At 47.1% G+C, this 20,287-nt stretch overlaps 5 protein-coding genes across 9 annotated transcripts in view; 3 read left to right on the top strand and 2 right to left on the bottom strand.

The window, feature by feature from the left end:
• The window catches only part of HGSNAT (heparan-alpha-glucosaminide N-acetyltransferase), a 12,365-nt gene extending 6,079 nt beyond the window's left edge, over window positions 1-6,286 (bottom strand). The window contains exons 1-8 of one of the 2 annotated variants that reach the window (XM_041395865.1): window positions 5,846-6,286; window positions 5,435-5,574; window positions 4,784-4,905; window positions 3,799-3,868; window positions 3,129-3,198; window positions 2,096-2,202; window positions 1,554-1,630; window positions 765-795 (exon numbers count right to left, since the gene is read on the bottom strand). In XM_041395865.1, the coding sequence (XP_041251799.1) occupies window positions 765-795; window positions 1,554-1,630; window positions 2,096-2,202; window positions 3,129-3,198; window positions 3,799-3,868; window positions 4,784-4,905; window positions 5,435-5,574; window positions 5,846-6,286 (1,058 nt within the window). Of the gene's footprint in view, window positions 1-764; window positions 796-1,553; window positions 1,631-2,095; window positions 2,203-3,128; window positions 3,199-3,798; window positions 3,869-4,783; window positions 4,906-5,434; window positions 5,575-5,845 lie in introns of those variants that run through there. The other variant, XM_041395866.1, reaches the window with a different exon arrangement.
• Window positions 6,269-10,761, top strand: POMK (protein O-mannose kinase). 3 transcript variants are annotated; one of them, XR_005952025.1, is made up of 3 exons: window positions 6,269-6,556; window positions 7,057-9,126; window positions 9,483-10,761. XR_005952025.1 is itself a non-coding variant. In XM_041395872.1 (2 exons), the coding sequence occupies exons 1-2, from the start codon at window positions 6,269-6,271 to the stop codon at window positions 7,828-7,830; spliced, it is 1,062 nt and encodes a 353-aa protein (XP_041251806.1). In that variant the 3' UTR covers window positions 7,831-10,761. The 3 variants fall into 3 exon arrangements, 1 of the variants encoding a protein (XP_041251806.1); XR_005952024.1 differs by having other exon boundaries at window positions 7,057-9,133; XM_041395872.1 differs by having other exon boundaries at window positions 7,057-10,761.
• Window positions 10,759-20,287, bottom strand: LOC121331454 (translation initiation factor IF-2-like). Of its 2 annotated transcripts, XM_041395874.1 has the most exons (3): window positions 19,494-20,287; window positions 17,178-17,310; window positions 10,759-14,105 (listed from the first exon to the last, which is right to left on the bottom strand). In XM_041395874.1, the coding sequence occupies exons 1-2, from the start codon at window positions 20,048-20,050 to the stop codon at window positions 17,214-17,216; spliced, it is 654 nt and encodes a 217-aa protein (XP_041251808.1). In that variant the 5' UTR covers window positions 20,051-20,287; the 3' UTR covers window positions 10,759-14,105; window positions 17,178-17,213. The 2 variants fall into 2 exon arrangements, with proteins under 2 accessions (XP_041251808.1, XP_041251807.1); XM_041395873.1 differs by lacking the exon at window positions 10,759-14,105 and having other exon boundaries at window positions 16,844-17,310.
• SMIM19 (small integral membrane protein 19) lies at window positions 16,082-18,896 on the top strand. The gene is made up of 3 exons (XM_041395875.1): window positions 16,082-16,621; window positions 16,713-16,837; window positions 17,988-18,896. The coding sequence occupies exons 1-3, from the start codon at window positions 16,449-16,451 to the stop codon at window positions 18,056-18,058; spliced, it is 369 nt and encodes a 122-aa protein (XP_041251809.1). The 5' UTR covers window positions 16,082-16,448; the 3' UTR covers window positions 18,059-18,896.
• Window positions 19,530-20,287, top strand: part of SLC20A2 (solute carrier family 20 member 2) — a 56,959-nt gene continuing 56,201 nt past the window's right edge. Inside the window, exon 1 of the mRNA XM_041395869.1 lies at window positions 19,530-19,593. The gene's annotated coding sequence lies outside the window, so the exon portion shown is untranslated. The remainder of the gene's footprint in view (window positions 19,594-20,287) is intronic.

The raw sequence follows: 20,287 nt of genomic DNA, 5'->3' as shown, positions 1-20,287 counted from the left end.
ATGCACTGAGTGAAACTGGGTGATTTTATTTCCTCTGAATTTCCAGACTACCGAGCTGTAGCTCTAGTGTATGGGACACTTCTACCTTTTTCAGTGTTCCATTGAGGTAGGGTTCTAATTGCAGTCTGCTCTTTTTCCAGCAATTCATATGCTACCAAAAAATTCCATTACCCAAAATTAAATTAGCATCTTCAGAAAAGTCAAACACCAGCTTCAAATCTATGATTCAAATTCAGAACTGACCCACTCCTCTCCTCTAGCTTAGGTTCACAGTCCGAGCCCAGCTCCTTACTCCAACAGAAACCACAGCTGGTGTAGAGAAGCATGTTAGGGGCAGATGGGATAATTGCTTCCCCAAAAGACCATTCTTTGGTTATACAAATATTAGCTTAATCCAAAATTTATTTGGCTCCTTTATCTATGGATACACACCAGTCCAGCTTCGAATCTTGCCAGACTGGCAGCTTTTAACACAATGGCATGGCATTGAGCTTCTCAGGGATACTGCACTTCCACTGGTAGGGTAGCCCTGGGCCTTGTGTGTGGGAAGAAGGAGGATGTGGGCACCAAAACCACTTAGCTCTTCTACTGGTTCATAAGGGTTATGTTGTTATTTGTAGGGGCAGAATTCTATTAACTGTTTAACACAAATTCATCCATCCAAATACATTTCCACATGGAGGTAAGGTGCACACAAAGTTCCACTTGCAATGTTTAATATAAAGAATCACTCGATACAAAAACTATTCTTCAGGAAAACTTACCATGGAAACACCAGATCTGCCACTGTTAATCCTACAGAGAAATGCAAAGGAGCGTGTTATTTACCTTGAACCCTCCTCAAATTTAACAATATTACTGCTGATTTTCTAGAGGAGTTGCAGGCTGCTAGCAATTATTATGTCTCAAAATCAAAAACATGGTATAAACAAAACCTACAAAGAGCTAATCATCTTGCTTCACTGCATTTGCCACCCTTCAAGATTAGAGTCACAGCTGATTGCTGTGCCTTGGGAAAGATTTCAGGGATGGGATCCTTGCTATTCTCCACTAGGGCATTACAATGCTTCACTTCATCCCCATCAGCTTACCAATCAAGGCATTATGTTTTAACAGCACTGAGCAACTGTCTCACTCATATGAATTGCACTGCTAATATCTAGATCTTTTTCCCATTGCTAAATCATCTTCAGTTAGTATATGTCATCTCAGTGTGCAAGAGTTGTTTTGGTAATGTACTCTTTTAGTGAGAACATTTGTCATCAGCTTGACTGTGGTCATTAAGCAACACAGGAAAGTTAAAGATAGGACCCTGTATCACAAAGAAACGTTACACACAGCCTGTGATGTGAAACCATCCTGTCACTGCATGATGAGGAGGACCATACTCTGCTTTGCCCATTTAACCAACAGGCAGATTCCCTGCTGAGGCAAACCAGAGCAGCATGCAAGCCTTTGGCTGAGTAACAGCTCGCTGCAGCAGCTGCAACACCAACCATTTGTGGATACTGCTGCAGTTAAAACGCAGAGCAACTGTCTCAATTGTACTTTACCATTCCAGCTCTCGTGTTTGAAGAACCAGTATTTTCCTCCTCCATAGTTAACAAACACCATAATTACAAGAGAGAGCCTAAAATGACAACAAAACCACAAAGTATCACATGTCAATGAAATGCATATTGATGAACACAAAGTTAATGATTACTACTCCCACAAATGCATTTCTAACTCTTGAGATTTGATTTATTTTATTTTTAAAGCAAGATTTCCAAGGTTTCCAGCTTTACCAACCAGTAAACCATGTTTCAAAAATCATGGGTTGGTGGTGAACCAAAGCAAGCCCCTTTGCATAGCATTTCCACACTGAACACATTGCTCTTTTGCACCCTCTGCCACAACTTTGACATTTCCTCAAATTAGATCAATTACAAAGTATTTTGGAAAATCTGAGAATGAAAATCTTGATTAACTTCCAAGTGAAACAGACCACCTTGAACTGTCCATCTGCTACATATTGCCATGCACTGTCAAATCCCCCCTGGAAAAGTCTCATTCCCCTTGGAAGAGCTGCTTTTGAGCACGCTCTTACGCTCACCCTCGGAAGGTGTCAAGGGAACGCAGGCGCTGCCGAGAGCCCGTGCTCCACGACTGCGGGGCAGGATCACAGTTCATGGACTCCGCTGTGTTCGGGGATCCGAGCTCCTTCGGGAACAAAGCAGACATGAAGAGCAAGTCAGCAGCTGCACCAGCTGACTAGGGAACAAAGGATAGTAAACTGCAAACTTTAACACACACTCTGTCTTTATGCTCCCTGTCTTTCTTTTGTCTACTTCTAACCTCTTCCTGGCTTCACCACATTGCAATAATGCTTGCACATGCTCCAGACTCTACCTTTGACCAGGCAGAAAGAAGAATGCAGTGAAATGAGCCTGTGCTTGAGACTCATCAGAGCTGGGTCCCCTCCAAACAGCCAGAGACCTGCCAACACTCTGAGTACTGGTTTACAAAACAGCCGAGCAGATCCAGGTACTAACTCTCAAACAGGACCCACTCCAACCCATCAGCACTTGTCTGATACCACAGAGAGACTGTTTCAAGATTGCTGTAAAGCTCTGCTTACAAGTCTTTTAATTCCAGACAGGTTTGGACCTCTTAGATATGAAGCCCAGACTGTGATGAACTATCTACATTCTACTACAAAATGAGGATCCCACAGAAATGTGGGTTCTAGGGGTGCCAGAGAAATTCTGACTTTTTTTTTTGCTAAAATTCCTGCTGTGCTGGAAGCAGCAATGAAGGCTGTGATTTCCCTTACACTGACTATGGTAGAAGGGGACAGTATTTCCACCAAGACATTTTTTTCAAGGAATTAAAGAGGGCACAAAGCTGTATGTTCAAAACTTGCAAGAGCTTTACAGGGAATCCACTACACTTGCATGGAAACCCAGTCTTGCACTCTCCATTGATATAAAATTGTCTACCTGACATCAATACAAGATTTGCTATGGGGAACACGCACAAGGGGAAGATGATTAGTAATAGACAAGTCCCCAGATGTCCAAATAGTGTGTGTTTGTCAGAGATGCAAACATTACAGAATGCAAACTAAAGATACTGTGGTCACTCACGGAGTTAATCATACGATCAGTTGCTCTGGGATTCAGTTTCTTGTAAACCCAGTTTCTGACTGGATCAATTCTGAAAATAAGTAACAGTTTAAAACACAAAACAAAGCCAAAAGTACTTTGTAGTTAATTTCACCTTAATAGCAGCTATTTAGCAGAATAAAACAGAAGTTTTGACAATTCCTATTTCTGTTTTTACAGCTCACATAGGTAACACTGAGATTCAGCCAGCACCTAGGATCTCAGTTTAGTCCAGCTGTGGAAATACACTGACACAAACTCATGTTTGGGGGTTTTATTCTTGGTTGCTTACAGGCAAGGATAACTTACAGTAAAGGGTAGAAGGTTGCATTTGTTATGTGCACTTTGTTCCCACTGCCTTGGATTACTGATCCAGAGCTAGACAAGGAACAAGGGACATCAGGGTGCAGCAGGGTGTTTGTGAGCTTACAGTGAACATCAGCTGCTCTGCACACAAACTACCAAGGCTGCAAGATATCCCTCCAGTGAAATCGCATTACTCTGCATTTCTTGCCACATGTGCCACAACGTGCACATGGCACATGATAACAGGATCTGATCTGCAAGCAGGGCTACAAGTGGGACTCCAGTGTATTACCACACTGAGATGTGTGGTCTTAAACTGGCACATGCAAGGAGGAAGTTCACTTACTTCATTAGAAGGCGCCCAGCAATCAGGAGAGCAAGGATCCCCATGTAAACCAGGAAAGCAAAGAGAATAGCTACATGAAAAGAGAAGAACACAACTCTATAAATGATCTAACAAAACCATTCAGCAACCTGGGCTTGGCCAAGGGTGACACAAACACGACACAAAGCCCAACTCCCCTATCATCATCCCACCTTCTCCATGCAATATACATCCCAGAGGAAAATAAAAACCCACAGCAAAACCCCCAAATTACCCAACACAAAAGCAGGTTAGTTTCAAAGTGCAGCTGAGTGACTCCACATCTCGGCATAAAAAGAGCAAAATAAAGCCGCGTTGCATCACAAGACACTAGTGAAAGAAGAGCTGATGTGCTGTGATATGTTCTGAAGAAGGAGATTTAGAAACAGCCTCAACGTGAAGAAGATAGGGGAAAGGGCAATACACCTAGTTAGCAAGCATGGAGAATTTTTCTTTACAGTTAGGAAACTGGAAGAACTGAAGAATAATGTAATGGAAAAGAACAGACATAGACAAGAGTTTGAAACAGTCCTGGATAAGAGATGAACAAAAACCAAGGTCAGGTTCTAAATTAAAAGTGCAACAACAAAAAAAATCCAAACAAACACTGTGTAGTTGTTTCCTATTTTGTGAAGAGAAGATAGATGGAAGAAGAGGGAGGATTCTGTGTATATAGAAAAACATGCAGGGAAACAGGAAGTAATATTTTCCTCCAGACACATACCCACTGATTTTTCTGTACTAATGCCTGCTGCAAAAATGTTGTGGGCAGACAGGATATCATGTGAAGAGGCCTGATCCTGGTCAGGGCCTCAAGACGGGTGTATAAGACATAAAGAGGCAAGGATGTCGAGAAAGAAGAGAAGCAAGCCCATGACAACTCGCCAGCACAGGCTTCTCAGGAAGCTGGTTCTGCTGGGAGACAAGTGGGTTGTAGAATGAAAGGGAAAAAGAGAGTTCTACATACGGAGGTAGCTGTTGATAGGGCCTTCATTGATGACTAGGTCACAAGAAACAGTTTGGGTGCTTGTACTTAGGGTCTTTACCACAAGGGAATAATTGCCAAACTCTCCAAAATGATACTGAACCCTGCAAATGATAAAGGAAACAGAACTTGGTGAGCCACGCCCAGTACATGCAGGTACCACTGCAGCACTCAGGGGGGCTGTCAGCCTGAATGCTTTAGGAAAGGCAAGCCAAAAACTTGGACCAACACTGTGATCTAACACAGAACTTGCCTCATCCAAGCATTACCCTCCCCTAGCCCAGCACCAATGTTTTACCACACATGCACTGCCATCATTTTTCTTCCTGAACTAGATTCCCTGCAAGAGAAACCAGGTGCTTGCACATGCTGCCTCAATGAACACCGTATTTGCTCCTGCTTGCACCTGGATCATTTCAGCACAATTCCAAAGTACACCACTGTTACAGCAGTGGGGTGAAGACTGAGCTCTAGGTCTAAACCACTGGGAGAAAGGAGGCGATGAGCAGTCAGTGAAGAGGCACATGGCTCCAAGGGAAAAACAAAAAAAAAAACCAAAAACCAACAACAAACAAAACAAACACAAATACAGGATAGAGCTATCCATGTACTCCCTGGGGCTTGGCCACCTACTTGCAGAGGTCTCTGTCACCCACAGAGCTGTTGAGCAGCAGGGTGAGTGGATGCTGCGTATCAACCATTACCGACGCCGTGCCTGGTTTTTTCAGGCTCTCGTTGCTTGGTGGGACAAACGCCAGGAACTGATACAAGCACTGTGGAAGAAGAAGGTGAAGGGAGCTCATTAGTGCCAAAGGAGAGTGAAAGGGGGTTCTGCCTTGCATGGTGGCAAAGACAAGGAAAGATGCCACGGGGCTGGAGCATCTCCTGCTGCGGGAATTCCCTGCGTGCTGCTCGAAGGTAAAACTGAAGCGAAGCGACCTGACGAAGCACGGGGAGACGCCGGAGAAGCCGAGCAGCCCCGCCGCAGCCGGGCTGTCAGAAGCGGCGGCCGGGGGGTGTCCCCCGCCCGGCACAGCCCCTCACCTGGTGGCAGGAGCCGGAGCGGGCGGCGAGGTTCAGGCCCGGGGCGGGCAGCTCGTTGCGGACGAGCAGCAGCGCCTGGTCCATCCGCCCCGACCGCCGCCGCTCCGCCGCCGCCCCGCGCGGCCGCGCTTCCCGGTGTTTTCCGGGGTCAGGCGTCCCTGCCCGCGCCGCCCGCAGCTCGGGCCCGCCTGCGCGGAACCGCGGCAGGATGCGCAGCGCGGCGAGCGTCGAGCTTGCGGCCGCCTTTGACACGTCCCGCTGCCACGCGTGGCCTCTCGTCGTAGGCTGCAGGCTCCGGAGCGCGGTGCCTGCGGGGAGGCTGGGCAGCCGGCACTGAAAAAGCTGTACAGGCGTTCGTCCCCGCGCTGGGAAGAGGGTCCTGCTTAGCCTCCGTCTTTCACGGAGGATGCGGAAGGCACGGCCATGGAAAAGAAACCGCATTTCGTTAGGAGGGAGTTTCTTCCCAGAGAGGTGCCATCCGTCTCGCTGGCGTTACTGCTTGCGGCCGTCCTGCTCCTTAATGCCCTTCTCTACCTATACCTCAACAAGTTTTCCAGCTCTCTGGGACGAGTCGAAACGGACTCTGGCCTCTGCCCTTTTGGGCATTTCAAATTCGGAACGGTGAAGAACTGTTCCCCGTGGCTTTCCTGCGAGGCCATAAATAGGGAAGTCAGGAAACTCAAGTGTGTTGGTGAAGGTGCTGTGAAAAAGGTGAGTTTGGATTTTCTTTCTTCTCTCCTCTGGATAAAGAGCTTTCACAGTTTGCTGGCTCATTAATGCCAGCACTGCTGTTATGTTTCCCCTCTCAGCAGCTCAGCACTGTAGGCATCCGGGACCAAATGGCTACTGATAAGGCGAACACAACAGGTACGAGAGCATAACCTGGGCCAGCTCTCTGACACCAAACGACATCCAGCTACACAAGCAAAATCACAGAGTGGTACAATCTTGGCAGAGTAAGACTGGCTATTTGGGTGATAGAAAATAACTTAATGTCCATTCCAAAGAAAACTTAGGAAATCATGATAGAACTGTGGCATCGGAAAGGGCTTGCTGTGACAGGTACACCACTCTACCTAAAGCTGACTGTGCCTGGTGACTGTAATTTGCAGTTGTGACTAACCAGTCACAGGAAGAGGTCAGCAGCAGCTGGTAGCCGTTCATTGAAGAAGGCTCTCCACGTGTCTTATGTGTTTCTTGTGTGTTCTCAGGTCTTCCTTTCTGAGTGGAAGGAAAAGAAAGTGGTCCTTTCACAGCTCACAAACTCAGAGCTGAAGGAGGACTTTCTCCATGGACTGAAGATGCTGAAAGCCCTTCAGAGCAAGCATGTTGTCCGGCTGCTGGGCTACTGTGAGCAGCAGTTCACAATCCTCACCGAGTACCATCCTCTTGGTTCACTGAGAGGCCTGAATGAAACTCTCCACATTCCCAAGTACAAGGGCATGAACACCTGGCATCGCAGGCTGATGCTTGCTATAGACTACGTAAGTGTCATTCGGTACCTGCACAGCAGCCCCCTGGGCACCTTAGTGATGTGTGACTCGAACGACCTGGACAAGGTGCTCTCCCAGTATCTCCTGACAAGTGACTTTCACGTTCTGGTGAATGATTTGGACGCTTTGCCTCTTGTGAACAGGAGTGCTGGCAGGCTGGTGAAGTGTGGTCACAGGGAGCTCCAGGGTGAGTTTGTAGCTCCTGAGCAGCGTTGGCCCTATGGAGAAGATGTGCCATTTGAAGATGACCTCATGCCTCCCTATGATGAGAAAACAGACATCTGGAAAATCCCAGATGTCTCTAATTTTTTCTTGGGCCATGTTGAAGGAAGTGACATTATACGACTGCATCTGTTTGACATCCATGCAGCGTGTAAGAAGAAGGACCCGGCAGAACGTCCCTCTGCCCAAGAGGTCTTAGACACCTACAGGAAAGTTTTAACTCTGCTTATTCGGGAGGCAGCCATGCCTGGTACTAGAGAAATGTTATAGTGAATCACGAGGCAAACAACGTACTGATGTTTTAAGTTGATGTCCTTCCTATTTATGTAGCTTGCCTGATGGGGAAAAATCTCTGTCCCCAAAACTGAGAAGAAAAGAACAGCTGAACTTGTACCTCTTGATTGAAAGAAAAAAAATCCCCCCAATCCAAGAGCTGTGCAAGCTTTCCATTGGCGTGTTCAGTCTACCATTGGAAGACGAGAAGGGGGAGAAAGGAAGTTGTGTGGGTGCAGGGGAAATTTGTTCCTTAAGAAATTATCAATTTTCTTTTGCAACATTTACACAAAAAATATCTTAAAAAATAGAGAAAAACAGATTAAAAATATTGGTATACCTTAACTTGGTGGAGACTGGAGAGCAGAGACCATGGCATGCCCCCCACAAGCTTTGTGCTGATTGCTGTGGCTTTGACCTATGTTGTATCCACAAAGCCCTCACCTACTTTTACACGTAGTAAAAGCAGTGGTCACTCAGAAAGGAGTAACCCATTTCACTTCAGGTTTTGGTGAGCCCCAGTGCCAGAGCTGCAGGGGCAGTCTCTCCCTGCTGGCTGGGACACAGGTTGTTTTTGGAGCCATATGGCCATTGCTCTGTGGGCCCTGTACCTCACCCCAGCAAGTGTGTGGCCACTCTTTGGAAGCAAGAAGATAATGCAGATTCTGAAGAGTCTGCTTACAGACACACCTTCTTGGTTTTCTTGGCCTTTGTCTGTGGTATTCCCAGATGGGCTCTTTAGAGATTCTCTCGCTCCTCTGTAATCCACAGAAATGCTGAACACTTTGGAAGAGAGCTGATGCGTGCCTCTTTTTTTTTCATTCACTTATCCTGGCTTAGTGTCTTCATGATTTGATGGCAAGGAGGATAACAAGGAACTGAAATAGAATGTGACTTCCACAGCAGTGAGCATTAAACATAAGCTTTGGAAAAGAAAATTCCTGTATTCAGAGCATACAACTCTATTGGGCCTGAATTCAAAGTCCACTAAGCATAGAGGAAGGCCACTAAAAAGTAGCCTTGTTTAGTGTGTTAGGAAAAAGCTCAAGGTAACCTACATGGATGTAACAGCCATGGTACCAACAGCTAGGGAGGAAGAACAATGATGCCTTAATCCAGCCATAGGCTGTGTCTGGTGGGACTGGGATCCAGGATGTAGTTCTCTTGGGGAAAAAACAGGAATAATATGAATGAGAAACATGGACTCCACCATTGTCCACCTGAGGACTTTCTGAGCTGTGGACTACATCTTTGAAAGATCTAAGAGACAACTTCCATGTTGTGACCTGAGAGGTGATTTGTAAGCAGAGAAGTACACTGTCCTTTTTGCTCCTTTTTGAAGAGTTTGGTTCTGTTCTTGTTTGCTTCTTGTTCTGTGCTGCTATTCCTCTTCACATAAACCAGCCATGTTCTGACTGCATTGAGATCATGCAGTCATTTCATAATGTATAACATTCAAATCCTGGTATCAGAATTTTATTATAAATGGGAAAAATTTCCTGCAAATTAGTAAATTCATTCCTGATATCATACAATGCCACCAGGAGCCCTTTAAAAGCTGCTGATTATACCTTTCCTTTCCGCAAGGGCAGTCTGTTTTCTTAAATTAGACTTTTGCTATTTTTCACTTATCCATTCCTTCCTTGCAGGTTTCCTACACAGATTGTCAGGAGACAAAGCTCAGAAATCAAGTTCTTCAAAAGAGAGCAATGATTGTGGATGCTTTGGGTTTGTTTTGGACTTTGACTCAAAACACCTAAAAGAAGCATGGGGAAAAGAAATGCTCTGTTTTAAATGCATCATCCAGCCCATGAACTCTTGACTTGTTATTATCAGGGTGAGAGTTCTACAGTTCCAGTTTGAATACAGGATGTGCAGCAGTTGGAAAAGCCTATTGTTACAGCTCCTTGAAGCCAGGGATAAGGCTTTAAAGGGCCAAGAGTCAAATCTGCATGTTTCCCCATGATAATTTGTTACCTTTTGTTAGCCATCATGTACACTTGAAAGGGAAATCATCATCTGATGGCAGTAAATAACCATTCCGTGAAGGGTTTTTAAGAGTGTAGCAAGGACAGACAAGAACCTGACAAGCATCTTGTGCTGGTCTCTCTTGGTTAAGACAAGCTTCTGCTGGGATTCTTGCCCTATTGTGTACTGTTGCACCTTGCAAACAGCCACAATAATTTCACAGAGGGAAAAAAATGTGGGAAAATTCTGGTTTGGAATAATTATCTTGCCATGGAGATGATTCCCTGTTTCTGGATGAAATAGTTATAAATTTTTTTAAGAAAAGGTGTCTCCCTAAATATTCACCTGGAGCAGTGGCCTCTCCATGTCTCTTTCCCATTCCCTCTTCTTCAGCTTTTGTGTTGTCCAGCGTTGTATTTCAGCAGGAATAAATCAGATTTGTTCTGAATACAACATTATGGAGCTGCAGTTTCTTTTTTGGGATGTTGTTTCTGTCTGTGAGGAAACACTAGATGGCAGCATGAAGGTCAGTTTAGAGTTAGTTATTAGCAGCTGCCTCTGAAGCCCAGACATAGGCAGAATCTGGCCTTGCAGCCAGTATTTTCCTGGCAAACTTCCCTTAAAGATAAACTCCTTAAAGATCTCATTTTGTTTGCCTTAGTGAGTCTGAAGGAACAAGACAGACAGATACAGAGGCTGACCTATTAACCACACATGCCACCGCCCCTTTAACTTGCTTGTGGTCTTCGTGTACTTCACTGTCCGTTTCTATCTCAACCTGGTGAGACCAAAACCAAGTTTGCGTGTCATCTCCTTCCAGTCTTTCTGTAAAATCAGACATTTGTACACTATGCATCTTTCTATTCTTCCCTGCTAGCTCCTTGCAGTCTCAAGATTGCATGAATCCTGTCCTTCCCACATTTCCAGCTTCTTTTCCCTTAAGGGGAAAAGGCAAGGCATCACAGAGAGGGGAAAAAGAGGCAGGACAGCCCTACCTGCAGTAGTCTCCCCTTTTCCAATCTTATTTTCTGGGCATTTCAGTCTTTACCACCCGTCACAGCCTTTGATAAACATTCAAGGACTTTGCTGCCTCAGTACAAGCAGCTCTTGTCTGTCTAGTGGAAAACATCAAAAGATGAAGGGCAGGAAGAGGCCTGTTCACAGCTGGGAGCCTGCAAGTCCCCATCCAGCTCTAGACCAGTGGCCATGACCTCCCCTGCTAAGACCATGGCCACAGTTCTGCCCTAACCTCAACAACAGCTGCTGGTTCTTATCTCAAGCTCAGATCAAGTGTCCCACATTCTCTGTCCTTTCCCACAAAAAGATGCTTCTCTGGGGATGGTCATTGCCATGTTTCTTATTGTATTACTGTTCTTCCATCCCAAAAAAAACAGTAAAAGAAACTGCACAAAGATGCAGGTCACACAAGGAGAAGGACAGTGACTGATGCTTATCTCCTTCAGAAAACTTCAGAGGAGTTCCCCAAACCACCCTAGGTAGGCAGATATGATCCCAGTCATTCCAGGGCTTTTGTTTGTTGTCATTATCAAGATGAAGGCCCTGGGTCTGGCCCCTTTCCAAGGGTCAGGGCAACCCTTTTGCTGAGGTTAGTGTAACCACCTTACCCTTCTCTTTTGGGCGATGCCTCCTCTGCCATCCCTGCAGCAGTCCCACAGCATATTTCACCCACTGCCATCCACCCAGCTGCTAGACAAAGAATCAAAGCAGAAGCCCTCTCCCAGAGTGAAGAAATAGCACCTGGCTCCCAGACTGAACTCTGCTGGGACACTGCTGTGCTAGCAGTGGAGGAGAGCAGGACACTGAGGGCATGCTAGCTGAGCCTGCTGACAGTCTGGCTGCAGGTGTCAGCTGTGTCAGGGCCCACTACTGGTATGGTGCACTCTATCCTTGGCCCAATGCTGTTGCCATAACAAATTCCCAGTGAATTTCCCTCTAAAGTTTAGTTTTTACCTGGCAGGTTTGCAGGGCAGGCTATAGAATGGAAACCGCCTCAGAGGTCTCTTTCTCAGAGCAGAGTCCCAGATTCAGTTCAAACCCACTGCTCCTTTCATTTTCTCCTCAGAGCCATCCAAAGAATAGCACTGTCAAGGTTATGCTGTTTTCCTTTCCAAACTGGCTGTTGGCTGCATGCTTCAGGGGGGTCAAGTTTGATGGAGCATTTCCCACTGTGAAATGGATTTCAGAATCCATCTTGAAAGCATTCCTATAACACTAAATCCTCTAGGGGTGAGCAGCCTACATGGCAACTCGTTTGTATGTTTGACACCATCAGACGTGAAAAGTAGTGCATGAATGTCTGCACCAGCTGTTGTGTAGGTCTGGGTAAATACGGAGGAAATAAAATGGACACAATGTATTTAATTGAACATTTGATTTTTTTTTTTTTCTTTTTGAAGGATCCTTTGAAAAATCTGTGTTACTCTGTATTTAATAGAGTGGTAACTTTTAAATGTATCAGATGTTGAGAACACCGCACAAAGTTTTTGAAATTCTGTCACAAGCTCTAAAATAATATTTTCCTTTCCACATAAACAAAACATCAGATCATTATCTTTGTGAAACAGAGGCAGTGTTGTTTGCCAGATATAATTTGTGAGCTATTTGGCAGAATATGCAACTGTAAACCGATTCTATCATTATGACTGTAACGTCTTACCAACAGTCAAGAGACCCTGGGAACAAGAAAAAAGTGGTTCTCAAGTTCTTCTAGCGTGATATAATGTGTATATTTGTAGAGTCCAACCAAATAAATTATATGCTACATGGTACTTTTAAAAAAGGAAAAGGATTTTGTGGTTTTATTTTAATTGAGGCACTGAGATACTTGAGATGACCACATGATTTCCAATAATTGTCAGTCTCTGTTCAGAAGTCTATAATCCAGTATTTATCAGGATTAAATGGTGAATATGTTTACATTACAATGATATTTGTGTATCAGCAGTTTTTGATTCTGTTTAGCTCTGGGTAACTCAAAATGCATTAAAAATATGTACTAATATATAGACACACATACACATTCTTTGGCCATAATTTTTAAAAGACCAAGCTTACTGTTCCAGCATTCACAATTTGGATATGCAGTAACCAGATTTTCAAAACTGATAACATTCAGTAGCTCTCAGTCAAATTTCTAGTAGTTGCTGGATGCTAATGACTTTTGGAAAGTGAATTCTTTCCCTGTAGAGCTGGAAGACCCTTTTCAGCAATTCTCTTGATAAATCTATGAGACTGAAGTGAGTACTTTTATCAAGTACACTCTGGATTTCTTTGTGGAATGAACAAAGTCTCTGTGAAAGTTGGGATTTTTAAGTGTTTTTCTCCCTAAGAGCTCATTCCTGGTATGGAGGGAGAGTGGGCTGTTGTGTCTAACTCAAACTAAAACCCCCCAAGCTTATTTGCCTACTAAGCTTGGGTCTCCATGAACTATGTTTAGCTTATGCCAGTGCCATATATTATTATTACATATTATTAGTTTGGTGCCTACAGGCTTTGGTCATGGGCCAGGATCCTATAGGTCAGATGCTATAGAGGCACAGCACAAAATGACAGTCCTTTCCCCACATGCAGCTTTTGTACAAGAAAATATAAAACAACTGTCCTCATGGATGAACAGCATGCACAAGTATTGGTCATCCCATCCTACCTCATCCAAGCCACAAATAAATATGCTACCTAACCTACATGGACAGGTAACACAATTTCTGACACAAAATTGCAACTGTGTTCTTCTGAACCTGCTTTAGGAACCCAAGATTGAAACAAAACCCAAGCTCTAAAAGGAAATTACTGTGTATCAGACAAGCTAACCTGTAGGCCTAGGAGTCAGCCAACTTTGCTGTTTGGGCCAGATTCTTCAAGGAAGTCATGCAGAAGACCTACACCCCCAGAAGTCCTATTTCTAGAGTCAAACAGGGGGAAGGCCACCCTTTTCCTCAGGTTTGCAAGGTTGTCACACTCAGGGCAGCACCAGCTGCTGTGCTCCTCAGTCTAATTGTGTCCTATCCACTGAATCACATTACTGAATTCAGAGGAAGTAGAAAATCTGTCTCTGCCTGCCTTGTAGGTTGGGGGCAGGTGGATAATCAAAGTCTGAAACCAAGCATTTCTTTAAATCAAATGAACAGGGCAATGCTGAGTGAGGCAATCTGTTTCTGTGTGCTGGAGGCTGCAGAGAAAATGCCAGGACCCGAGCTCATGCTTTGTGGATGCAGGCCTTGGCTTCCTCTGCATGGGCGGCTGCAGGCAGAGTCCCAGTTCCTTCCTGGCTTGTCCAGAGCGAGCTGCAGGGTTAATACAAAAAGTATCTTTAGTTACAGCTTAAATACAGCTTCTCTCCTCCCCATCTGAGGGAGCCTGATCTCAGCTGAGGTCTAGAGACAGTAATGCAATATAAAGAGCACCAAAGTTACTTACATTTGTTCTTCCCACTTTTCTTCAAAGATGTGTGATGCTGTCTTGTCAGGCTTGTTAGCAAGAAAGTTCAACATAATAAAAAAGCAAACAAAAAGCCTCAACTTCACAAGAAACTGCTTAAAATCCCTCTGAAACCATGCTTAATTAAATGTCTTTTGTCGTGTTGCATAAGTGACTTTTTTTTAAAATCTCTCTTAGTGGTTTCCACAGTTCTGTGCATGGGTGCCATCCCAATTTAATGACCTAGAATTATGTATAATTGTTATTCTATCCTTCTTTCCCACACCATGTGGGGCAAGGAACTTTTCTCATTACACCAGTGCCTTAGGTTGGGGTTTTTTTATTATTTTTTTATATTGTCATTTTCACTCATATTCTTTTATGTCCTGATCTAAGGCCTCTTAAAATGAATCTGTTCCATACCATGGAAAGAGAAAGACTTGGAACATCTCACAGTGAGAACACAGCTCCCCAAAGGATAGAGTTTCCTCAGGCTGATTAGACATCTGCAAAGCAAGTGCCATCCAAATGAGTTGTCTAGACTCCTTGCACTCCGTAAGGGATCAGAGCATCTCCCGGGCACAGGAGGCATGATTCCGAATGTTTGACACAGGTTAGATAAATCACACCCTGAAAATACTTGGGGTTTTCCACCTTTATTGTCTTATAAAGGGTGAAGATGGATAACCATAACACAAGCACATACCCCAAATACCTGCTGAGCAGAGGGACATGGACCATGTCATTGATCAATTGTAACAGTTCTAGTACCTGAAGGAAGCTATGGTAAAAGGAAGTATCAGGGGCAGAGGTGGACAGAAAGAAGCAGAAGGCCCTAGGGAAAAGCACACCTAACCTCTCATGTAGCTCAAATATTCCACATCAGGCATTAGAGGAAAAGTTTGTGTGCGTGTGAGTGTTAGAACAGCTCAGTTTACCCATATCTCAGTAAGCAGTTCAGAAAACTTTTCAAGGTTCTGAGCTGAAACACTTGCTCTGCCAAAGCATAATCCTAGAATTGTGCTTTTTGGCAACAGCAGCATATGGACCATCAATTAAGCTATGTTATTCCAGCAGCTGAATACCCAGCAACTCCCATTTTGGTACCAAAAAAAGAAAAAAAAAGGCGCCAAGTCTTTCAGAAAGTGCTCTTTCAATTTTGACAAATTTAAACTGTCACATTTAGTTCCTATGTGAAAAGCGAGAGCTCACGACAATCTGAACCTAATTTTTTTTTGACACCACGCGCTGCAGAGCTGCATTCCACATAATTCCACTGCTGCTGCACAAGCACCAGCCCAGCCCGATGACTCCTCGCCTGCCAGGCTCCTAGAGCTGCTGAATCCAGACTTCTCCTGGTCCCACACCCAGCTGTGCCCTTCCCTTGGACGCTGGCACTGCAAAACCAAAGGATTTTTTGTATCTCCAGTGTCCCTGGGAGAGAAGTGGTGCCCTCTGCACGTCCTCTCCCCAAGGGTCTGGTAGCTGGAGATGTGGGATGAAAGAAAAGAATAAAAGTGGGGAAAGGCACCCCAGGGCCTCAGGGACAGTCCAGAAAAATTGGATTTGCTACCCAGTGTGTAACAAGCCAGGAATTACACACCTGAAAGAGACATTGCGCATTCTCTCTACAGCTCCCTGAGAGGAGCTTGTAACCAGGCGAGGCTCGGCCTCTTCTCCATGACAAGTGACAGGACGTGGTCTTAACTTGCGCAGCATAGGTTTAGGTTGGACATTAGGAGGACTTTCTTCACAGAAAGGGTGATTTGCCACCGGAACGGGCTGCCCAGGGGGGCGGTGGAGTCCCCGACTTGCGCAGCATAGGTTTAGGTTGGACATTAGGAGGACTTTCTTCACAGAAAGGGTGATTTGCCACCGGAACGGGTGGTGGAGTCCCCTTCCCCGAGGTGTTTAAGGAGAGGCTGGGTGTGGCACCCGGTGCCACGGTCCGGTTGACAAGGTGGTGTTCGATCACAGGCTGCACTCGATGGTCTCAGAGCTCTTTTCCAACCGCACTGATTCTGATTCTATGATTTATTTCAGAGTTGCACAAGCCCAGGCGCTGGCTGGCAGCGGCATTAATGTTCCCCGGCACGGTTTAGCGCTAGTTACGACTCCCGGCGCACCTCGGAGCCCCCCCGCCATGGCGTCCGGCACCGCCCTGACGTCACTTCCCGGGCCGGGGGCCGCCCCTGCCGGCCGCGCTCCCCATGGCGGCGGCGGTGGCGGGGGCTGGAGGGGCGGGCGGCGGCGGCGGCGCCTCGGCGGCGCTGGGCGACGGCGGCGCCATCGACTACTCGGTGCACGAGGCGTGGAACGAGGCCACCAACGTGTACCTGCTGGTGGTGCTGGCCAGCCTCGCCCTGCTCGTCTACGCGCGGCGGTGAGAGGGGGGCGGGGCGGGGCGGGGGTTCCCGCGGGGCCCTCACGCCGAGGGGCGACCGCTCTCACCGGCGTGCCCCCTCCGCTCGCAGGAACAAGAGGAGGATCATGCGCATCTTCACCCTGCCCCCGGCCGCCGAGACGCCGCCCGAGCCCAACTTCTACGACAGCATGAAGAAGATCCGCCTGCGGCAGCAGCTGGAGATGTACTCCATCGGTAAGTCGGAGGGAAACGGGGATCCCCCGGCTCTGCGGGCTGCTGGGGGCCGTTCCTCAAGGGGCGGCCTGGCGCCTTGCGCGGCGGGAACGCCCCCGGTGCTGTGGCACCCCCTGAGGAGCGGGGCCGCAGGACTGCTGCGGGAGGAAGTGCGGAGCGAGGGAGCGGCCGTGCAATTATCCTAAAGCAAGTGCCAAAATGAACCCCATGGTACGCGTTGAAAGAGCTAGGAAGGTCTGGATGTTGTGAAAACGTGGACGGATTTGTGAAAGTTGAGAGGAGTGTGGAATCACGATAAGACAACCACATAAATTGAAAATAGATTAGAATTTTACTGTACCAGCAAGTGTTGCTGCTCCAATCTCAATGCTGAGGGTCAGGATGGAGGCAGGAAAGAGCCCCATGTCTGTGATATTCCAGTGGTCCAATTCAGAGAAACACAACCTTGCTTCACATCTGCCCCACATGCACGCCTAGAGGAAATACAGAAAAAAACCCTTAGTGATCTGAAACCACTTTTAAATGCAAAGACTTTATGTAAGGATTCTTACACTAGGCCATTGCATTTTGTAGGAACAAAATTGGATGTTCTTCCTACAGTGGAATGCCTGCTGGCATTTGCTGATGGTGTTTGTACCACTGCACACAACTCTTTGATCTCCCTTTCCCTTGCTAACCAGATTAGTTTTGAAGTCAATGTAATTGTTAGCTTGTGGCTTATATATTGTGGAGGAGATGAGAAATGTGGACATCAGCCTTGTGACTGTTGAGCCATTCAGGTCATCGGTAATAAAACTTCTGAAGCGTAACCTTTAATCTTAATTATTCTTATTTTAATAAAAGGACCTGAATGGAATAATAGTTCTCTGCCATTGATTCACTGACATTTTGCTATGACTCTGCTGTTCAGCATATATACGGCCATACACTAATGGTGAAGTTCTAGATGGTGACTGAAACTTCCCCTTGTGAGGCTGAAATTAAGTTCTCTGATGCTTCATCTGTTTCTTGATTGTTGTCATAGTTACATTAATATATATAAACATGTATGTGTACATATATATACGTATGTAATAAATAATATAATGATAGCAATAATAATATAAAATAAATTGTATAATCGGTGTTGATTGGTGTTTCTTTTTTTCAGCAAGGAAGTATGAACAGCAGCAGCAGCAGCCACCAAAACAGACTGAAAGCGTACAGCTCTCAGTGGAATGAAGCCCACAGTTCTGTAGGAACTCAGGACGTATATCCAGTGCTGATTTTAAGAGTCAATGTGGAGCTATTTTCAGTGCTTTTTAATTGACACACAGCTGAAGGCAAGGGGGAAACAGAGGGGACTGTCCCTAAAAGTTTGTTCTTAGCAGCTTTTCTCTGAGTCCTCGTGAGGTAAAGCAAGTGCCCGCTGGAACATTCAGCATGAAAGCACCCAGCACAGGGCAAACCTGCTCAGAGGAACCTGAGGGTAGGGAAGTGCAGTCTTAGCAATGTCTGAAATTATTTCTCTCTGCTAGCACCTTGGAAATCAGCTCCTACCTTCTCTGGCAACAGCACCCTGGAGAAAGCGAGGCAGTACCTGTCTGCCTGGAAAGCCTTGTGCTCCTTGATGACGAGTTGTTGAATTTGCTGAATACAGTCAGTAAGTGTGAATGAAGGCACTGTGGCCCTACTGCCTGGTGAAGGTGAAGCTTTGAGAGCCCAGAGTGTCACTGGTGGTAGTGCAGAAAATTCTGCTCTCTGTTTATCTGGGAGTTGTGTATGCAATACTGTGAACCTTTCCTGGCGAAACTTTGAGAAGTACACAGTGAACTGCATGTCTAGAAGACACTTAAAGCCACTACTCTAATGTTAATAGCAAAGGTGGTTAGCTCAATTTAGCCAAATTGCTGTAAAGAATGGGTCTGTCTGTAAAAATCGGTATAAGCAGGTCATAGCTTGTCCAGGAGAGACTTCACACTGCAGTTACTTTTTCTTTCTAGGTAAATCTCAAAATCAGTTAATTGAAAGGATTCTGCAGAAATTACTTTTTAATAAAATCATCTAATCATGAAAACTATTTGAAGTCGTATCATGCTGTAATTCCTAAGGTTACACAACTCGAGTTGGCCGAGTGATGAACAACCAGCACAGTGCTGGGAGTTGATGTCCAGAGGTTTTCACCTATTCTGCACTGAAATCTATTAAGTCTTGGAGCAGTGGTGAGCACCACTGCGGTTACATTTGGATATTAAGAAACTTGGCTTTGAGCACCAAATGTTACTGTATTGAAATGATCTGTACTTCAGTGTCTGTAGGGACTGTGAAACGTGACCTGGGCCGAACTGACAGTAGCAGAAGGCTGCGTGGGTTTGCCCCATGGAAAGGCTCCTTTGGGTGAAGGGTGGCCCCCTGTGACAGCTTCCACGCTGTAAGGAACCGCGGAAACCAGCGGGCTCACTCCGCGGGGCCGAGGGCAGGGCGCGGAGCCCTGTGCCGAGTCCTTCCCACGCTGCTCTGCCCGTGTGATGACCCCGCTCCGCAGCGCGTCCCCGTCACTCGCGGGGTTTACGAGCATTGAGATCCACGCCCGGCAGAGCTCCCCAGGCGCGGGGAAACCCTCGGACCGCATCCCCCTCCACCTCCCGGAAACGGCGCCGTTTCCCCTTCGCCCGACCTCACTTCCTCCCGCGCTTCCGTCTCCGGGACGCGCCGGCTCCCGCTGCTGCTGCCGCCGCCGCCGCTGCTGCTCGGAGGCCGGAGGCGCCCGCCGGGCGGTGAGTGGGGCCGCGCCGCCCGAGCCCCGCCGCCCCCCGCGCCCCGTCCGCGCCGAGGGGAGGGGATGGGGCACCTCGCCGGGGGCCGTGGCGAGGCGGGAAGGGGCCGCCCGAGGAGAAAGCACGGTCGGGGGCGGGGAAGGGGTGTCCGGGTCCGGTTCCATTCCCGCGGGAGGGCTTCGTGCCGCCGCCGGGCCGACACGGCCGTCCTCCGCGGGAGCGCTCCGCTCCGTCCTCCGCGGCAGCGCTCCCCGCGTGTCCCGTGCCCGGGTTCGCGCCGCGGGCGCCGCAGCGGGGGCTCGTCCCGGCACGGGGGCTCGTGGCTGTCCGGGCAGCTGAGCCCTCCCTTCTTCCCACCGGCCCTGCCCACCCGGGCGGGCGGGCAGGGAACGGAGCCTTTCCAATGGCGCATCTCCGCCGGCGCCGCTGCCGCCCGGTGCGGCTCCGCTCGCTTCATTGTAGCAGCGTGGCGGAGAATGAGCCCGCGCCCTGCCGCTCACCCAGCACAGCCGTCTTTCGGGCTGCAGACAATCATTTCACGGTTTGCCTCTCAGCTCAGCTGAAAGCACCGTGAAGGGCTTAGAAATCTGGAGCGGCTTCGTTTGTATTCATGGACCTAGGGCGGTGGCAGGAGCATCTCAAATTTACTTGTCCAGAACAAAAAGCTTGTAAGGAGAAGCAGCAAAAGCAAAAG

The sequence above is a fragment of the Onychostruthus taczanowskii genome, unplaced genomic scaffold (genome assembly GCF_017590055.1).
Source record: "Onychostruthus taczanowskii isolate IOZ18803 unplaced genomic scaffold, ASM1759005v1 scaffold12, whole genome shotgun sequence".
Lineage (NCBI taxonomy): Eukaryota > Metazoa > Chordata > Aves > Passeriformes > Passeridae > Onychostruthus > Onychostruthus taczanowskii.
The sequence above is the reverse complement of the archived record's forward strand: the minus strand, read 5'-3'. Positions and strand labels throughout refer to the sequence as shown.